Source organism: Corvus moneduloides, chromosome 1 (genome assembly GCF_009650955.1).
Source record: "Corvus moneduloides isolate bCorMon1 chromosome 1, bCorMon1.pri, whole genome shotgun sequence".
NCBI lineage: Eukaryota > Metazoa > Chordata > Aves > Passeriformes > Corvidae > Corvus > Corvus moneduloides.
This window is the reverse complement of record NC_045476.1, coordinates 1,207,817-1,225,815: the sequence shown is the minus strand read 5'-3', so window position 1 is coordinate 1,225,815 and position 17,999 is coordinate 1,207,817. Positions and strand designations below refer to the sequence as shown.

General features: G+C 49.1%; 1 protein-coding gene across 1 annotated transcript; it reads left to right on the top strand.

Annotated features, from left to right (window-relative positions):
• The first annotated feature begins 965 nt into the window (after positions 1-965).
• On the top strand, positions 966-15,823 carry MYL3 (myosin light chain 3). The gene is made up of 7 exons (XM_032130396.1): positions 966-1,157; positions 7,043-7,070; positions 10,750-10,899; positions 12,219-12,392; positions 13,215-13,292; positions 13,480-13,514; positions 15,137-15,823. Exons 1-6 carry the CDS (start codon positions 1,035-1,037, stop codon positions 13,506-13,508), a joined length of 582 nt encoding a protein of 193 aa, XP_031986287.1. The 5' UTR covers positions 966-1,034; the 3' UTR covers positions 13,509-13,514; positions 15,137-15,823.
• The last annotated feature ends 2,176 nt before the right edge of the window (positions 15,824-17,999 follow it).

The window sequence follows — 17,999 nt, the reverse complement described above, 5'->3', positions numbered from 1 at the left end:
TGATCCAAGTGATATTTATTGGAATTCCAGCCTGGATCCCCCCCCCAGCCACACTGTGATTTGGCGGCAGGTTGCTTTTTTCCAGGGAATGGTGGTTTTTGGGATAATAAAAGCGATCCAAGGAATGTTCCAGTGCCCCTGTGACAAAAGGTCCTCCTGGCATAGAAAAATGACCTGGAAATGGAAAATATCCTGGGAAAACGACATAAATCCAGGAATTATTCCCTGCATTTTACTTGGGGGAGGTGTGATCCAATCCAAGTAAGTCTGGGATTAGGGAAGCCTCAAATGGACGCTCTTATCTCAGTCCTTCCCACAGGAATCTGGCACTCGAGTCCCTAAAAAGGCCTGGAAAATATCAGCCCTGAGGATGCACTTCCAGCGCTGCCCCTTCCCTGCGTGGCTGCGTTTTCCCTGCTCCTGGATGCCTTTTCCTCAAAGCAATCCCGGTTCCTGGGCCCCTTCCCAGGAGAACGGCAGCGTGTGATCCGAGACAGGAATTCTCCCTGTGCCAGCTGACGTGTGGATGCTCGAGCTCCCGTAAAGCCCCGTCCTCAGCTCTAAATATAAACCTGGGCTTATCTCTGCATGACAAAGGCCAGGGAGGCCATCCAGCCTGGGAAAGAGCTGGGAATGTCACTCCGGAGCTGGGAATGTCACTCGGGATGGCCCTGGCGAGGATCAAACCCATCGGAGCACCTGGATCGTACCCAACCCCCCCCTTGTCCCCGCACAGCAAAAATGTTTGAGCCGGCGCCAGGCTCAGCCTAAACCCCCCAAAGCCTCTTTCCATGGAAGCGTTAATTGGGAACAATGCCGGATCCAAGGGCAGGATCCAAGCGGGATCCAAAATAGCCGGGGCCAGTCTTGTCCTTTTTTAGCCGTGCCCCATTGTGAGCGTGGCGCGTGACAGGGCTGGGAGGGACAGGGGGCACTTCCAGAGGCGATAAAACCCACGGAGCCGGGATTGTTCGGGCAGCAGCTCCCCTTCCCTGCCTTTCCGTCCCTCTCCTTCTCTCCTTCCTAAATCAGCCATGGCTCCCAAGAAGCCCGAGCCTAAGAAGGCCGAGCCTAAGAAGGAAGAACCCAAACCGGCGCCTAAACCGGCGGAACCGGAGCCCAAGAAAGAAGTGGAGTTTAACCCGGCTTCGGTCAAAGTAGGTGGATGGATCCTGCGGAGGGCTTGGAGCTGGGAACTGGGAATTGATATCCTCAAAAATTAGCTGGGAGTTGGGTTTGTGCGGAAAAGTGAATGTGCCATGAGGGATGAACACTGCAAGGAGTTGTCCTTTGGGAATTGTCCTCTAGGAAAGGGGCATTGTCCTTTGGGAATTGTCCTTTGGGAATTGTCCTCTGGGAAAGGGGCATTGTCCTTTGGGAATTGTCCTTTGGGAATTGTCCTTTCGGAATTGTCCTCTAGGAAAGGGGCATTGTCCTTTTGGAATTGTCCTCTAGGAAAAGGGCATTGTCCTTTGGGAATTGTCCTCTGGGAATTGTCCTCTAGGAAAGGGGCATTGTCCTTTGGGAATTGTCCTTTGGGAATTGTCCTCTGGGAAAGGGGCATTGCCTTGGGGAAAACAGGAGGAGCTTTGTAGGATCTCACAGGTTTCTTTTTAGCGGGAATTTAGAGCAGGGAATTACAGAATTGGGGAATTACAGAAACCTGGAATGGTTTGGGTTGGAAAAGACCTTAAATCCCATCCAAACCCCCCCTGCCCTGGCAGGGACACCTCCCACTGTCCCAGGCTGCTCCCAGCCCCAGTGTCCAGCCTGGCCTTGGGCACTGCCAGGGATCCAGGGGCAGCCCCAGCTGCTCTGGCAATTCCAGCCCAGCCCCTGCCCACCCTCCCAGCCAGCAGGGAATTCCCAATTCCCAGTCTCCCATCCATCCCTGCCCTCTGGCACTGGGAAGCCATTCCCTGGCTCCTGTCCCTCCATGCCTTGTCCCCAGTCCCTCTGCAGCTCTCCTGGAGCCCCTTTAGGCCCTGCCAGGGGCTCTGAGCTCTCCCTGTGTCCTTCCCTTCTCCAGGGGAACATTCCCAACTGATAGACATCTCTGGATCCTCAAAAAGCAGTTTTCCCCTCAGAAAAACATGGGAATTATGTGAGAAAGGGAAGAAGTTGCTTTGTCTCCTCGTTGCTGAAATCCTTCTCCTCTTCCACACGGGAACAAGTCCTGCAGCTCAGGATTTGGGACAAAGGAAGCGCTGGAAGGGCGTTTTCCTGCCTTGAATCCCCAAATCCCTGTAAATCTTTAAATATCGGTGAAAAAAGCAATGATTGGTAACACAGCAAGAAATCAAATCCCGAGGAATTCAGTTCTGGGGAAGTTTTGAAGGGAACGACTCCAGAGCTGGTGCCGAGCTCCCAGAACAATTCCATGACCTTGGGAAAGAGGTTTGTGGTGAGATCCAGCAGCTCTGTGCTCAACATTCCAGCTCTGGAAAAGGACAGGGACAAAGGGAATAACTTCCCTTGGAGGCACAGGAAACTCCAGCCAGGACACCGTGACTTTGTGGGAATGCTCCACTGGGATTCTGGGATATTGTGGCATCAAGGGCAGCAGGGAGGAGTTGTCCTTAAAAAAACCCCAAATCCCAGATCACTCCAAAAAATGTTGCTTTTTAAATGGAAGCAATTCCAGGCTCCACAAATTTATTTTTATCTCGGAAAAAAAATGAATTCCTGCCGGTTTTTTAATTACCCTGCACAATTATTCAGGAAAATTCTTATTTTTCATGGAATTTCTTCTTTTTCCCTCCGGCACAGTTTGGAATTCTGAGGGTCATACATATTATAAATATTATGTAAATGATAGAGTCCTTATCCCATTTTTAAGGTGCTAAAAATTTGTCTGGAATTCCCAGATAATGAATAAATCCCAGTCCAGCACTGCTGTGAGAATATCCCTTCATGTCTGCGGGGAATATCCCATTCCCAAAATACTGGAGCAGGGAAATTGGGGAACACAGGGTTGGAGTCTGGGGCATTTTTTCCCAAGCTCATAGAAAGAGGAGGGGCTATTTCCTAGAGAAGTTTTCCTGGGAATTCTTTAATTTGATCAGGAGTGCCCTTGTCTGTGCAAATTCCATCAATCTGGCTCTGCTGGAGCCCAGAATTCCTTCCCAGTGTTTGGAAAAATGCTTTAATGCGTTTTGGAATTCTCCAAAGATCCCAATTTCTGCACTGCGGGATGAAATCCATTTTTATTTCCACGAAGGAGAGACTCTATGGAGAAAAAAAACGTGGAAAACCAACCTTGTATCCAAACAAAACGTTCCAAATCCATCTTTTCATGGGAATGCCTCCAGTTATTTCTATTTGTTCTATTTTATTGCTTGTGTTTGGAAATTTGACACCTTTTTTTCAACCACTAAAAAGCCTCAGAATGAAAATATTCCTGTGGCAGGGAAAGGTGCCCCTTGTTGGAATTTTCCTGCCTCTTCCAGTCCTGAGAAGGATCCCAGGCTCTTATGTGGCACCTGGAATTATTTCAGATTTTCCGTTTTTTTTTCCCTCCCCTTTGGATGCTCCCAGTCTGGTTTTTGCCTCTGTTGGGATGCCAGTCCCGGGGGCTCCATCGTGTGGGATCCATCCCTTAACTGAAGCTTTTATCCCAAATTTTTGGTGCTTCTCACAGGCACGTTCCCATCCAATTTGATCCAACACTCCGAAATTTTCAAACTTCCCCAGATTTCCCAAAATTCCAAGAGCGGGTGCGATTGGATGTTGCTTGCAACTCATCCAGAAGGGGTTCTCAGGGATTTATTTCCACTTTTTCCACAAGAATTGGCCTCATTCCTTGGAAAGTGCTTTTGTTAAGGAAGTGTTTTTCTAGGATGATCCCTGAACCTTTTTATTCTGAGGAACAAATCGTCCTGAGAAGATTTTGTAGCAAAAAATGGCCTTTTCCATACATTTAATTCCTTCCCACCTGGAAGCTCTTTAATAGGGAGGTGCATTTTCCCAGGAATATATTTTGCTTCCATGAAAAATAATCTGAAAAACGGGATACATTTATGGTTTCTAAGGACACAGAAAGTGGGAATGGCTCCCAGAGCTTTAACCATGGGAAAACAGATCCCCGGGTTTAAATCATCAATAATGAAAAGGGAGGAAATCTCTGGAAGTTCATCCCTTGGGATGGTGCCAAACTCCTCTATCCGGGTGGACTGAGTCACCCTTAGGAGATGCTGGGCTGGGATAAAGGGAGATGAGCCAGGAATTCGGGAATTTGGGTGCCAACATTGCAGTGGCTAAAGTTGGATGAGGTGACGTTGCTCCAGGGATTAAAAAATCCGGGAATCCGTGAGGAGCTGGAAGAGCCACAGTTTTCCATAGGGAGTCATCCGTGATCACATTTCCCACACTTTCCTGGGGAAAAAGCAGCCAGGAGTCATTTTTGGGGAGCGCTGGGATCTCGAGGCCGTGTGGAATCTGCTGGCCCTGGAAATCCCTGCAGGGATACTGGAAAGGAAAAGCGTCGTCCCTTTTCCTGCATGGAAAGGCGGAAAAGCATCCGGGGTGGGAGCAGTCAGGGAAGCCAGGAATGGTGCAGCACCAGGAACGGGGAATCCTGCTGGGTTTGCCGGATGTGCCAGGGGCAGATGTGCTGCACGTGGGGCTGGGAGAAGGGAAGGAAGGTTTTCTTGGGATAAATGGATTATTTTTAGGATATTTCTTGGGAGACATGGATGGAATTGTGGCTGCCTCATCCCTGGAAGTGTCCAAGTCCAGCTTGGATGGGGCTTGGAGCGACCTGGTGCTGCTTCCAGAAGCTCTCCCAGTTCTCCAAAGTGCCGGTGTCTTTCTGCTGCTGAAGCTCTGGAATTTCCCTTTGCGCTCCACAAAGTTCTGGCAACACATTCCCCATCCAAAAGAGGGAATTATCCATGTACAGGCTCTTGGAAAACCGCAGGGAAAAGTCCACTGCTCCTGCAATCCCAGGAGGTTTTATGGGAAAGGGGGAAGGGATGGGATGGGATGGGATGGGATGGGATGGGATGGGATGGGATGGGATGGGATGGGATGGGAACCTCCTTGAAGGGCTCTGGTTCAGCCTGAGGGTGCTCGGAATTCCATGTGCTTGGAAAAACCTCCTGCAAAGGGCAAAGTGAACCTGCAGGTATAAAATGTAGGAATGGTTTGAGTTGGAAAGGACCTTAAGGATCATCCCATTCCCACCCCATTCCATGGGCAGGGACACCTCCCACTGTCCCAGGCTGCTCCCAGCCCCAATGTCCAGCCTGGCCTTGGGCACTGCCAGGGATCCAGGGGCAGCCACAGCTGCTCTGGCAATTCCAGCCCAGCCCCTCCCCGCCCTCCCAGCCAGCAATTCCCAATTCCCAATCTCCCATCCATCCCTGCCCTCTGGAATTTTAAGAGCAGACAGAAAATAAGGAATCATTTGGGGGGGTTTTATGCAGCAGCAACCTCGGCCCGACCTTGACAAAGATTTGCTTCATTTTCCTAATCCTGAAATATTTCCCTCTGGAATTCAGGCTGGAATTAAGGGTTGATTTCTGGTTTTACTCCCCTTTCCTTCGGAGGGCTGGAGCTGTTGGAGACAGGATCGATGTTCATCCCAGGCCACTGGAAGAGTTTATATCCGTCATAATTACTCTGGAAAGCGATGGGGGAGAGGGTGATGGGAATGTTGTGTATTCATCGGATTTAAAAGGTTTTAGTGGAAGAAAAATCCCCACGTGAGGGTGAAATCCAAACGTAACCTCAACCCCACCATCCTCATCCTGATGGTTTTCCTGGCCGCTTTCCAGCTCCTGCATTTCTGCCTCCGGAATCCGTGTCCCAAGGGAACAATAAAAAAGCCCAAAACAACAACAACAGAAAAACCTGACCAGACAATCCCCCCCCCAAAAAAAACCCAAACCCAACAAAATAAATCAATAAAAAACCCAAAAATCCAACCTCCTCTTCCTCCCAAACTATCCCCACCACGGCCAAGTGAAAATCCTGCTGTTCATCCCCGGATTCCTCAGAGTCCTGGGAAAAACCGGGAATGTTGTTCCTCTCCTGGAAGGGCTCCATTGTCTCAATCCTTTTCCCCGGCTCAGCTCTTGACTGCTGGGTGACAACGGATTTATTAATAGGGCTGATGTCAGGCTTAGCCATGCCTGGCTTAGTGTGGAGTGATGGGGTTTATTGGGATTGATAAAAATTCCAGGGGATTGGAAGCTGTGAATGACGCCAGCAAGGCCAAGGGGGGGAGTTCATCCCTCGCGGAGCCTCCGGGACAAAACGAGGCAAAGAATCCAGCGGCGTCAGGATCCAGCTGATGCCATCAGGTGATGATTCCCTAAAGCCAGGACTGCTGGAGGTGAGGAAAGCTGGAATAACCCTCACGGAAAGGTTTGGTTTGGATGTCTGATATCCTCACGGAATGTGTAGCGTTGTCCACACGTCAGGGCAGGACAAAAACGGGAATTGCTCTGTCTGGATATGGATTTTGAACCAAACCCCCCCCCACTGCTGGGAGCCTTGGGGAGAGGGATGCTTGGATGGGAATGTCCTGGCTTTAAAACCTCTGTTCCCAATGGAAAAACTGCCAGGGAAAAAGGGATTCTTCGGAAGTGCCGGATAAAATCCCAAGGGAAGCAATCCTAGTGTCCTTCCAAGGAAAAGGGGAACGTAGAGCCACGGACTCAATTAGGGTGGAAAAGTCCTCGAAGATCTTCAAATCCAACAACAAATCCAGCACTGCCAAGGCCATCATTGGATGGTCCCCAGGTGCCACATCCACATGGATCTTAAATCCCGCCAGGAATGGGGCCTCCACCCCTGCCCTGGGCAGCTGGGCCGGGCCTGGAGAGCCTTTTCTGGGAAGATTTTTTCCCAGTATCCAACCTGAGCCTCCCCTGTGACCAAGTGGCCAAGAGCAGGTTGGATGGGGCTTGGAGAAACCTGGGACAGTGGGAGGGGAATGTTCCATGGACCTCCGAGCCCCCCTGGATCGTAAAACTGAGACTAAACCAATTTCTTCTTATCTGATTCAGTTCTCTTATCTGGCTTTTGTCTCTCCCAGGTGGAGTTCAGCCCTGACCAGATCGAAGGTGAGGAAGATTTTTCTCTTCTGGGCTTAGTAAATCCATCCCTGGGAGATTCTGGGATGAGCAGGGCTGAGGCATTGGAACAACTTTGGGAAGGCTGAGCTTTAATTCCTGGCTTTTCCTTCACTCCTCCTCCAAATCCTTCCCTCCTAAAGAAAAGCAGGGAATTCATGTCTCATTTCCAGGAGTTACACCCCCAAAACAGCCCAAATAAAGGGTTTTCTGTAGGAAAAAACACAAATACCAATCTTTTCAAAGGAAAATCCCCCAGCTCTTCTTCAGAGAACTTTTTCCTGCCTTCCATCAGAATTTGATGTGTTCCAGCTCTCCCAAATCCAGCAAATAATGCCAGGCATGGAATTTCTTTATCCTTTCAAAGCCAAACATCAGCATTAATTTCCAAACCCTTTGTCCCAGCCCAAGAAACTGATCCCAAACCCTCCGGCCTGAAGTCCTGGGAACACTGGGACTGCAGCTGTCCCCTTTTTCCTCAAAAATCAGCCTGGCTTTTATGGGATAATTGATGGATGGAATCAAACATCTGGCAGGATTTGGCTTCGGCCTTTAAACCCTTGGGAGAGCCTCTAAAAGCTGGGATTAAGGGAAGGGGTTAATTAGAACAGGGAAAAATCAATCCATCAGAGAGATGTTTAATTGTCACCTCCCTTGGGCTCTCCCTGCTGAGCCGAGGAGGATCCAGGGGTCTCAGGAAGATTGGATGCTTCCCAATTTGTCAGCTGATCCCAAGACAGCAGGAATTCCACCCTCTGGGTTGGATATTCCTGGTCTATGGCCAGGGGCTGGGGTTCTGGCAGCTGGTTCTGGATTGAGGTGCTGGAGGAGAAACAGAAGCCGCAGCACCCTGAGGGCTTTTAAAACGCCCCAGATTCCTTCTTTTGGCTAAGGAAAAGATTGTGTGGAGCAAAGGATTCCCTGAAAGGATTCCTGGGTGTGTTGGTCCCCAGAATGTCGCTCCGGGAGAAGAACGGACGGTTTGCGGTGCAGCTTTGTGGAACACCCCCATGTCTACGTGTCCTGCTCCTCAGCCACGAGTGAAACCCATCCCTTGTGGCAAAGTCTATTTATAATCCTGGATTTGGGCCTCCTCAGCTCCCAAAATTGCTGGAAAAGGGGGAATAGGAGCTGTTCCAGGTGGGCAGAGAGGCAGTAATTAGGAATCTGAAAATATCCCTTGCTCCTGCCAGAGGGTTCCTGGCCAGAGCGGGGGCAAAGGGCACCGAGGCGGTTTTGGTGCTTGGATGGGAATTGCATGGAGTCAGCAAATGCAAATGAAAAGACTAAAATAGAAGGGAGAAAAAAAACCACCTTTGGAAATCTGAGCTGTCAGGAACTCTGCTGGATGGGGAATGTTCAGGAGACGGTGCTCAGCACTTGGTCCCAGGGAGCAGGAGAGGGGCGATGGATGAGGAGCTCAGGGAGGTGGGAATATTTCCCATTGTTCCTCATCCACCTCGGCTGGGAGAGCCCCAGGAAAGGGGCTGGGAAGGGGTCTCTGCCCCCTTCCACTGCCAGCAAGGAGCCCAGGAAAATCCACGATTGCCCTCTGCTGGAATGAGGGGCCGGAAAGGGATCGGGGCTCTGCCCAGGGACAGGAGGGAAAATCCCGGAGAGAGAGGCAGGGAGAGGAGGAAAGAGGAGAGTGGAAAGAAGAAAACAAGGGAATGTTAATTAGTTCCAAATGAGAAGGTTCAGCGTTGTTTGGAAGCGTTGGATAAAGAAGGAAATAAGGAAAATTGGAGTGGAATGATCAAAATGGGAAGGGAGGGAGAAAGGAGGAGAGGAAAATCCAGCAAAACTCAAAGAAGGAAGGACAGAGGGAAAGAAGCAAAGGAAAAGAAAGGGAAAAAGAGGGAGGTGGAGTGAAGAGGAGGAATTGGGGAAGATGAAGAAAACCTGAGGTGCAGAGTGCGTGGCTGAATGGTTGAACGAGTCGGGATTACGGGAAAAGAGGATAATCTCCCAGAGTTTGGAAAAGTGGGAGAGAAATATGGGTGGAAAAGTAACAGCAGGACAAGGGGCAGATCCAGGGATTCGGGGATTTAAAGCCAAAGGGATTTCTGTGATCAGTTGTGGATGGTGCACTGGGAAGTCAAGGATAACACTGAAGTTAAAGGATTAAGGATAAAGTTCAAGGATAAAGGATAAAACTAAAGGATAAAGGATGAAGTTAAAGGATAAAGGATGAAGTTAAAGGTTAAAGGATGAAGTTAAAGGATAACAGTAAAGGATAACAGATTGTTACTGGCTCTTGTTCCCTGGGATGCTCCTCTGACTCTGCAATTCCAGCAGGGAAAGGAGAGCCCGAGGAACTGGAGTGGCTGAGGGAGTCTGTGCTGGATCCTGCACTGACTCCATTAAAATCCCAGGATCATTCCATTTGGAAAAGGTCTTTAAGACCATTGAGCCCAACCCTTACCCCAGCACTGCCAAATCCAACACCATCCAATGTCCCCACGCACCACATCCCTGTGAAATTAGGGGTGGAAAGGGGAACTTCTCCCATGGGAATGCTCTTAGCAGGATCCTGCTGCTCCCAGTAGTGAGGGACTCAATTTAGGGAGATGGGAAACCTGTGGAGGGAACGATCCGGCCTGTTCCCAGTTCCTGAGGGAACAGCAAACCCTGTCCTCCAGATCCTGCCCTGGAGGCACCTCTGGAGTGCTGTGTCCAGCTCTGGCTCCTCAGCACAGCAGGGACAGGGAGCTCCTGGAGCGGGGCCGGCGGAGGCTGCGCAGCTGAGGAAGGGCCTGGAGAGATCCGTGCCCAGCACAGGCTGAGGGAGCCGGGGCTGCTCAGCCTCGAGAGGAGCCCCAGCTGAGAGGGGCCCTCAGCCCTGGCTGTCCCTGGCTGCAGGGAGGGCTCAGGGCAGGGCCCGGGCTCTGCTCCGGGGCCCGGCAGCGGCACCAGAGCCACGGGCAGGGCCCGATCGCAGGGAGTTCCACCTGCACAGGAGGCAGAACTGCTGCCCTGGGCAGGGCCCAGCCCTGAGCAGAGACCAGAGGGGCTGTGGGGTCTCCTCACGGGGATATTCCAGAGCTGTCAGGATGTAATCCCGTGCCCTGAGCTCTGGGATGGCCCTGCTGGAGCAGGGAGGTGGCACCAGGTGCCCACTGTGGTCCCTTCCAGCCTGACCCGTTCTGGGATTCTGGGATGAGGTTTTCCATGCACCTTCACCCTCCCCCACAATAAACTGCTTGTTAGGTGATAATCCCAGTAGTTTTTCCTGGCTCATTTCCAGCTCATAGAGGTGCTCCTGGAGCTCCAGGGGCTGGGTCCGTGCTCTCGAAGTATCCAATGTTTAATCCAAGATCCGGTTTTCCCATGAGCAGAGCTGCTGTTGAATCCTGGACCTTCCTGAGTGCTCCAGAGGAGCTGGAAAGCTCCCAGGGCCAACCATTTCTCCTGTTTTCCACACTTCCCGATGTTCAGTGAGACGGAAATACCACGGGAGAAGCATTTGACCTCTCCGATTCCATCCCCCAGTGGAACCGGAAAACGCAGGGAAGGAGGAACACAAACATCAGAGATAACAAAGCTCGCCCGAATGTTTCCCAAACCACAAAATGAAAGGGTCAGGCAGAGTTAGCGAGGGAAAGGCTGAGGTTTATCTTCATCTGAGCGCACATGGAACGAATTTCTCCTGACTTTTTTCCCCTTCCAGAATTTAAGGAAGCGTTTTCCCTCTTCGACCGGACCCCCAAGTCGGAGATGAAAATCACCTACGCCCAGTGCGGAGACGTCCTGAGAGCTCTGGGGCAGAACCCGACCCAGGCCGAGGTCATGAAATTGCTCGGCAGACCCAAACCTGAAGGTTGGTGGCCTCCTCCGTGTGTTTTGGGAAAGGACACTCCCAGAATTATTCCTGGAGTAGGTGAGGTCTCTGTCTTCTAATTGAGGAGCAACTCAGGATACGGAGCAGCCTCCGAAATCTCCAGCAGAAAAGGAGGAAAAATTGGTCTGGTAGTGAAGAAAATCGTCCTGGATTGAGGGGAATTAATTAATTTCATGGCCCTGGGCATCAATGTGTTTTAAAAGGACGCATTTTTGCCTTTTAAAATTGCTTTTATGGAGGAATTCACGTGTTTTTCCTAAAAACACAGATATTTCCAACACATCCAGAGAAACAAAGGGATAACCTGGATGTAAGGACACAGATGGGTGGGAAGGCCTGTAACGACTGCAGCGACATCCTGCTGCATTCCGTATTTCCATGCTCTTCTCTCCCTTTTATCCAATATCCCTGACCACATTTCTGCCCTCATTGCGGATATCCCACGGTTAATTCCCAACTCTCCCAGAATCCACCCAAGCTTCCATTTCCATGCTCTTCTCTCCCTTTACCTGGGATTCATCACCACAGCCCTGCTCTCATTGCGGATATTCCATGGTTAATTCCCAACTCTCCCAGAATCCAACAAACCTTCCATTTCCATGCTCTTCTCTCCCTTTTATCCAACATTTATCCCCACATTTCCGCCCTCAGAGTGGATATCCAACAGTTGATTCCCAACTCTCCCAGAATCCACCCAAACTTCCATTTCCATGCTCTTCTCTCCCTTTACCTGGGATTCATCACCACAGCCCTGCCCTCATTGCGGATATTCCATGGTTAATTCCCAACTCTCCCAGAATCCACCCAAGCTTCCATTTCCATGCTCTTCTCTCCCTTTTATCCAGCATTTATTCCCACATTTCTGCCCTCACACTGGATATTCCACGGTTAATTCCCAACTCTCCCAGAATCCAACAAATCTTCCATTTCCCTGCTCTTCTCTCCCTTTTATCCAATATCTCTGACCACATTTCTGCCCTCATTGCGGATATTCCACAGTTGACTCCCAGCTCTCCCAGAATCCAACAAACCTTCCATTTCCATGCTCTTCTCTCCCTTTACCTGGGATTCATCACCACAGCCCTGCCCACATTTATTCCCACATTTCTGCCCTCACACTGGATATTCCACGGTTAATTCCCAACTCTCCCAGAACCCAACAAACCTTCCATTTCCCTGCTCTTCTCTCTCTTTACCTGGGATTCATCACCACAGCCCTTCCCTCGTGGTGGATGTCCCACGGTTATTCCCAACTCTCCCAGAATCCCCCCAAGCTTCCATTCCCCTGTGTTTTCCAGAGATGAACTCCAAGATGATCGACTTTGAGACCTTCCTGCCCATGCTCCAGCACATCTCCAAGACCAAGGACACCGGAACCTACGAGGATTTCGTGGAAGGGCTCCGGGTGTTCGACAAGGAGGGGAACGGGACGGTCATGGGAGCCGAGCTCCGCCACGTCCTGGCCACGCTGGGTGAGGAAAACCTTCCCTTGGGAATTTCCATCCTTCCCTTTCTCTCTCCCTCCTTCTTTTCCCTTCTTGTTTTATTTCTCCTCTAAATATCTCGTTCCTATCACCATGAAATCATGCCAACATTGCCAATCCCAACTATTCCCTCTGTTTGTCCCTGTTTTTCCTGCACTTCCATGCCTCCCTTCTCCTCTCCCTCCCTCCTTCCTCTCATGTTTGATTTCTCCAGCAAATATTAAATTTCCATCGCCATAAATCATCCCAACATTTCCAATCCCAGCTATTCCCTTGGTTTGTCTCCGTTCTGCTTCACCAAAGCGAAGCCTTACAAGTCAATAGGCACCAACTGTTGAAGTAATAAAATAAAATTTAATTAAATCCAGCACTGATTCATTTCAAAGATCCCAAATTTGACCTCGGAATCTTCCGGAATCTCCAACTCAGAGGGGAACTGAATTTTCGCTGGGAGTTTTTTAGTCAGGACTTGATTAAAACTGACCCAAACCTTCAGGATCTGGCACTTATACTGAGTTTATTCATAGGAAAATGAGTTGTGCCCGTAATACCTGGAGGGTTTCCGTATTTTTCCTGTCTTTCTGGATTTTGGATCAAATTTGCTCTCAAATTTGGATCCAGATTTGGATCAAGTTTGGAATTTGGATCAAGTTTGCAACTCCAAAAGGAGTTTTCCCCATGGTTGGCACCCCAAATCCCCCCCAGGAGAAAACCTCCCCCTCTTCTCTCTCACTCCCATTTGTGCTCTTTAAGAGCTTCCTAAATTCCAAAATCCAGGATTTTGATGCAGGGATTTTGTTTTCCATGCAGGGGAGAGGCTGACTGAGGAGGAAGTGGATAAATTGATGGCTGGGCAGGAAGATGCCAACGGCTGCATCAACTACGAAGGTGGGTGAGACCCCTGAAGGCTTTCTTGAGATATTCCCAGGAAAGTTTAAATCCATGGAAAATCTGGAGCAACTTTTCCAAATTTTAGCCCAATTCAGAGTCTAGAATTCTTCGGATAAACCCCATCCACAGAGGGTTAATTATGTTTTCCGCAGGAAAACTGATCCTTCTTTCCCTCTTTTTCCAGCTTTTGTGAAGCACATCATGGCTAACTGAGCCCAGGTGAGTCTCCTCTGCTTCCTCCTGGACTTCCAAGTCCTCATTCCTTTAGGACTGACTGGAAACTTCCAGGGATAAATATTCTCCATGTGCATTAAGAAATCCCTGCTCCCAAACGGCTAAAAAAGCACGGAAATACAATTGAGCTGATGAGAGAGGGGGAAAAAACCAGAAGGAAAAGAGATAAGAAGGAATCAGGAATGATGCGGCACTGGGAGGACGATCAGGGGTTTGCCATAAATCCGGCTGCCACCGTCTCCTGACCATGGATTGGTTTTCCTGGAAAAGGCCGGGCTTTGTCCAACACATCCAAACCACAGCACTGCCGAGGCCGTCTCTGTCTCAGCCTCACAGAGGAGCTGGGCTTTGTTTTCAGCATTTCCTGGGCACGGTTTCTCCCTGGTTTACTGGAAAAGGTGCCCGCCGCCCTTATTGGGCATTCCCTGGTTTTTATCCCTACTCAGCGCTTGGGGATGGAGTTGGCCAATCCATCTCTTCTGATATCCCAGGAAAAGCTGCTCTCAGATTTGCTCTGGATGCTTTGGTTTTCCTGTGTTTGTTTTTAGTCTTTTCCCTCGGCTCTGGTTTATTTTTAGGCCTGGCTTTGGTTTGGTTTTGGAGCTGACCTGGTTGTGCTGTGGCGACTTTTGTTTCTGGGTTAAGTAGGAGTCACGTCCAGGTTTTTTGGGAATTCTGTTCCGAGATATAACTTCACAAAATACAAACAAGCTAAAAAAAACCCTGGATTTGGTTTGGGGCTTTTTCCCTTTTTTTCCATTTTTTTCCCTATTAGAATCAATTTTTTTTTCCTTAAGGAAAAAACTTTCCTTAAACTTGGACTTTTCCAACTGGTTCCCAGTTTTTGATAGCAAAGATCAGGAGCCTCAGTGTAATCCCAATCCACGATCCTTGCTTGTTGTTCCAGTCCTTATCCCAACCCACTGCCACGGGAAATTCCCATTCCAACGGGAAAAGTCACCTCAACCAATGCCAGCCACTGGAGAGGACAAGTGAGCATGGAAAGGTGGGAAGCTGGGAAGGTGGAACAGGATTGGGAAGTGCAGCTCAGAGGGTCTTTGCTTCCGATGGGTTTGGAAAGGGAACTGGGAGCTCGTGATTCCCAGAAAACCAACATTCCTGGGATTTGCCAATGAGCCTCGACGGTGTCATCCAGCGGTGGCACTTCCACCCCTGCTGCGGGGCTGCTGGAATGTTCAGGGAAAGACAAACGGAATGTCCGCCCTGGAAGGAGCAAAGGTCCTTTGCCACAGGATCTGAATTCCGGGGAAATCCGGAGCTGGGCCCAAAAATGCAGGAGCGGCTCCATCCTGGCCATTCCCATGGGATGGAGGGAAGGCAAAGCGGAATCTTAATATCAGGATAAAATTGTGCATTTCCTTTTCCCTGATTTCCTGAGGGAATTGGGACTATTTTAGATGGAATTTTCTTACCTGGATTGGCTCCAGGTGTTACGGATTGCTTCCCATGTTTTTGTCCATCACGGGATTGTGGGATTGGGATGATTCCCTGTGTTTTGGCAGCTTTCGTTGCTGAGGGCGATTCCTGGTGGAATTGTTTGTTCCTTCTTTTTTCCTCTAATTCTTGATAGTATCTTTATCTTTCAGGACAAGGGAAGCGCCGGGAATGCCGGATGCCAGCCTTGGATTTCGATGTGCTGGAATTTCTCCTCGTTTTTCAGCCCAGATTCCCATTCCAGAGCTCCAAAATGTACCAAAATCCCTATTTTTTGGATATTTTTGTTTGTTTTGCCTTGTTCCTCCGTGGGAAAAGAGTGGATCCTGTGGAGATCCAATGGAAAAAACCTGGAATGTGAGCTATGAATCCCTGGGAATTTCTCTAGGATGCGGGATATAAACAGGAACACGAAACTGAGGGAAAGGGAGGAATTTTTTTCAATTCAATCGATCAAAAAAATGATTGATCCCTTTTTCCATCCCAAACTCCACCTTTTCCCTGTGTTTATGGGATACCAATATAAATCCCAGGCGCGCAAGGAATATCCTTCATCCTTAGAGGAAAACTGTCGAATTCCCAGAAATCAGCAACAAACAAAACCTTGCTGATGCTTTTTTCTCTGCTTTGGAGGATGGAAAACTACGGATTTAAGAGGAAAAATCCCAAATGAATGCAAAATTTGCTAAACTCCATCTTTTCTCCGTGAGGATTCCTTCCCATTCCAATCTTTTCCCTAGGAAAAAAGGAAAAGTCTTCCCCAAAGGAAAATTGGAAGTTCTTCTAATAAACACATCTTGGTCCTGGAGTTTTTGCAGTAAAAAATGGGATTTTCCGTGTCTTTGTTTCCTCATTGTTTCTGGGTCCGTGGGAGGGAAGGGGAAAAGGGAAAGAAATCCTGGGAAAAGCCTCAGCAGAGGCCAAGGAAAGTTGAGAAGCGTGGAAAATCCCACGGATTCAGAGAGCTTTGTTTCTGGGGAACAATAATTGAAAAAGAATGGAAAAAAAATCCTCTGGGGCTATGGAAAAATCCTATGGAAAAAGGAGAGGCCAGGAGCTGGTACGGTTTTGTAGGGAATGCCAAAGAACCTGGATACACAGCAGTCCAGGAGCAGGAGGGATTGTTGAAACATGGAAAATCCGAGTTTAATGGAGGAAAGATCAGTGGAACATCGGAATTCTGGGATAAAAACAGATGGGAACAACTGAGCAGGTCAGGTCATTCCCACAGAGGAGGGACAAGAGAACACAAACGGTCAAATTCCATGGATACACAAAATGTCCCGGAATGTGCCAGGGAATAACCGGAAAGGAAAATCAGCAGGGAGAGCAGATCCGAACAAATAAGGAATTCCTTTCCTTTCCTTTCCTTTCCTTTCCTTTCCTTTCCTTTCCTTTCCTTTCCTTTCCTTTCCTTTCCTTTCCTTCCCTTCCCTTCCCTTCCCTTCCCTTCCCTTCCCTTCCCTTCCCTTCCCTTCCCTTCCCTTCCCTTCCCTTCCCTTCCCTTCCCTTCCCTTCCCTTCCCTTCCCTTCCCTTCCCTTCCCTTCCCTTCCCTTCCCTTCCCTTCCCTTCCCTTTCCTTTTTCCTTTCCTTTCCTTTTTCCTTTCCTTTCCTTTTTCCTTTCCTTTCCTTTCCTTTCCTTTCCTTTCCTTTCCCAAATTCCCCAAATTCCAAACCCCCTCATATCCAGAGACCTTTCCTTGACAAAGAGATGTGTCCATGAGAGAAGCCAAATTTCCCAAAGATTTTTCCCTCGCAGCAGCAGCCTCTGGCTCTTTGGGAGGCTCCATAAGGAATTTTCCAGGTGATTTCCCACCTGCTGTGGCTCAGCTGCCCAAGGCCCGGCAGGCTCTGGGCAGCTCCCGGCTCCCGGATTCCCGAGGATTTGGTTATTTGAGGATTCCGGTGCCTGTTTGAATTCCCGCCAGGATTACCCAGCACGTTCCAGCGGGAGCTTCCATTGCCACACCACTCCCGCATGAAGATGGAGCCAGGAATTTCGGCTGGAATTTCACTGCCCTCTCCTTAACCCCCTTCCAGTCTGGACTCCAGCTGGGAGTGAAGCTTGGGAATTTTTCATCCAAAGGAAAGGGAGTATTTCAATGTTTTTCCAGTGCTATTCACAAGGAAATTAACAAATAAATCCATCAATAATTTAATTAACGCTTAATTAAAAATCCTCTGCCCCTAATGTATTCACTCATCCCTCGGGAAACTCTTTTTAATTAATTAATAAATTAATTAATCCAGCTGCATCTCCCTGAAATGTTTTTATCTTTATTCCTCTGACAGAGGAATTCTTATTAATTTTTTTTTTTTTTTTGGAAAGTTTTGTTGCCAAAATTCCCCCGATTTTAAACCCGAATTTCTTCCTAAAGAATCCGCAGGGTTTTTTTTCCCAGAGCTGATTCCAGGATTAATTTTTCTCGGCTGACCTGTTCCGTTTTCCATGTTTTCTTACTCAGGATGGGATTAATCACCCCTTGGAATCCCTGTGTTCCCCTCCCCTGCGGATAAAACAACTCCAAACAACTTCTTCAGGAATCGGCGATTTGAGCTCAATTCCCAGTTTTAGTTAACACGGAAATTCCTGGGATTCCCTGAAGTTCCTTATGCAGCTCTGTCCACCTCTCCTTCTTTAAAGCGAAGTGACAAAAAGAACTTGCCTGTATTCTGTAAAATCCCATCTATCCCAGGAACTGCTCTGGGATAACGGGGCTCTGGAATCTTCCCAGGAGCGGGATTGTGGAGCGGGGACCTCCAGTCGGGTTTTGCCTCCATTCCCTTCCCTTTTGCTGACTCCAGCAAGCCCCAGTTCCTGGGAGGAGCCTCAATTCCAACACAGATAATCCATAAATGACCAAAACCTCGGGAAGACGGGAAGTGTCCAGAGCCAGGGCAGCACAGCCAAGGAAAACAGCTCCCGAGGATCCCAAAAACGCTTTTCCAGCCTGTCCCCAGTGCCACCAGCAGGGCCAGGTTGGCTCCAGTTGGGCTGGGAATTGTTGCCAGGG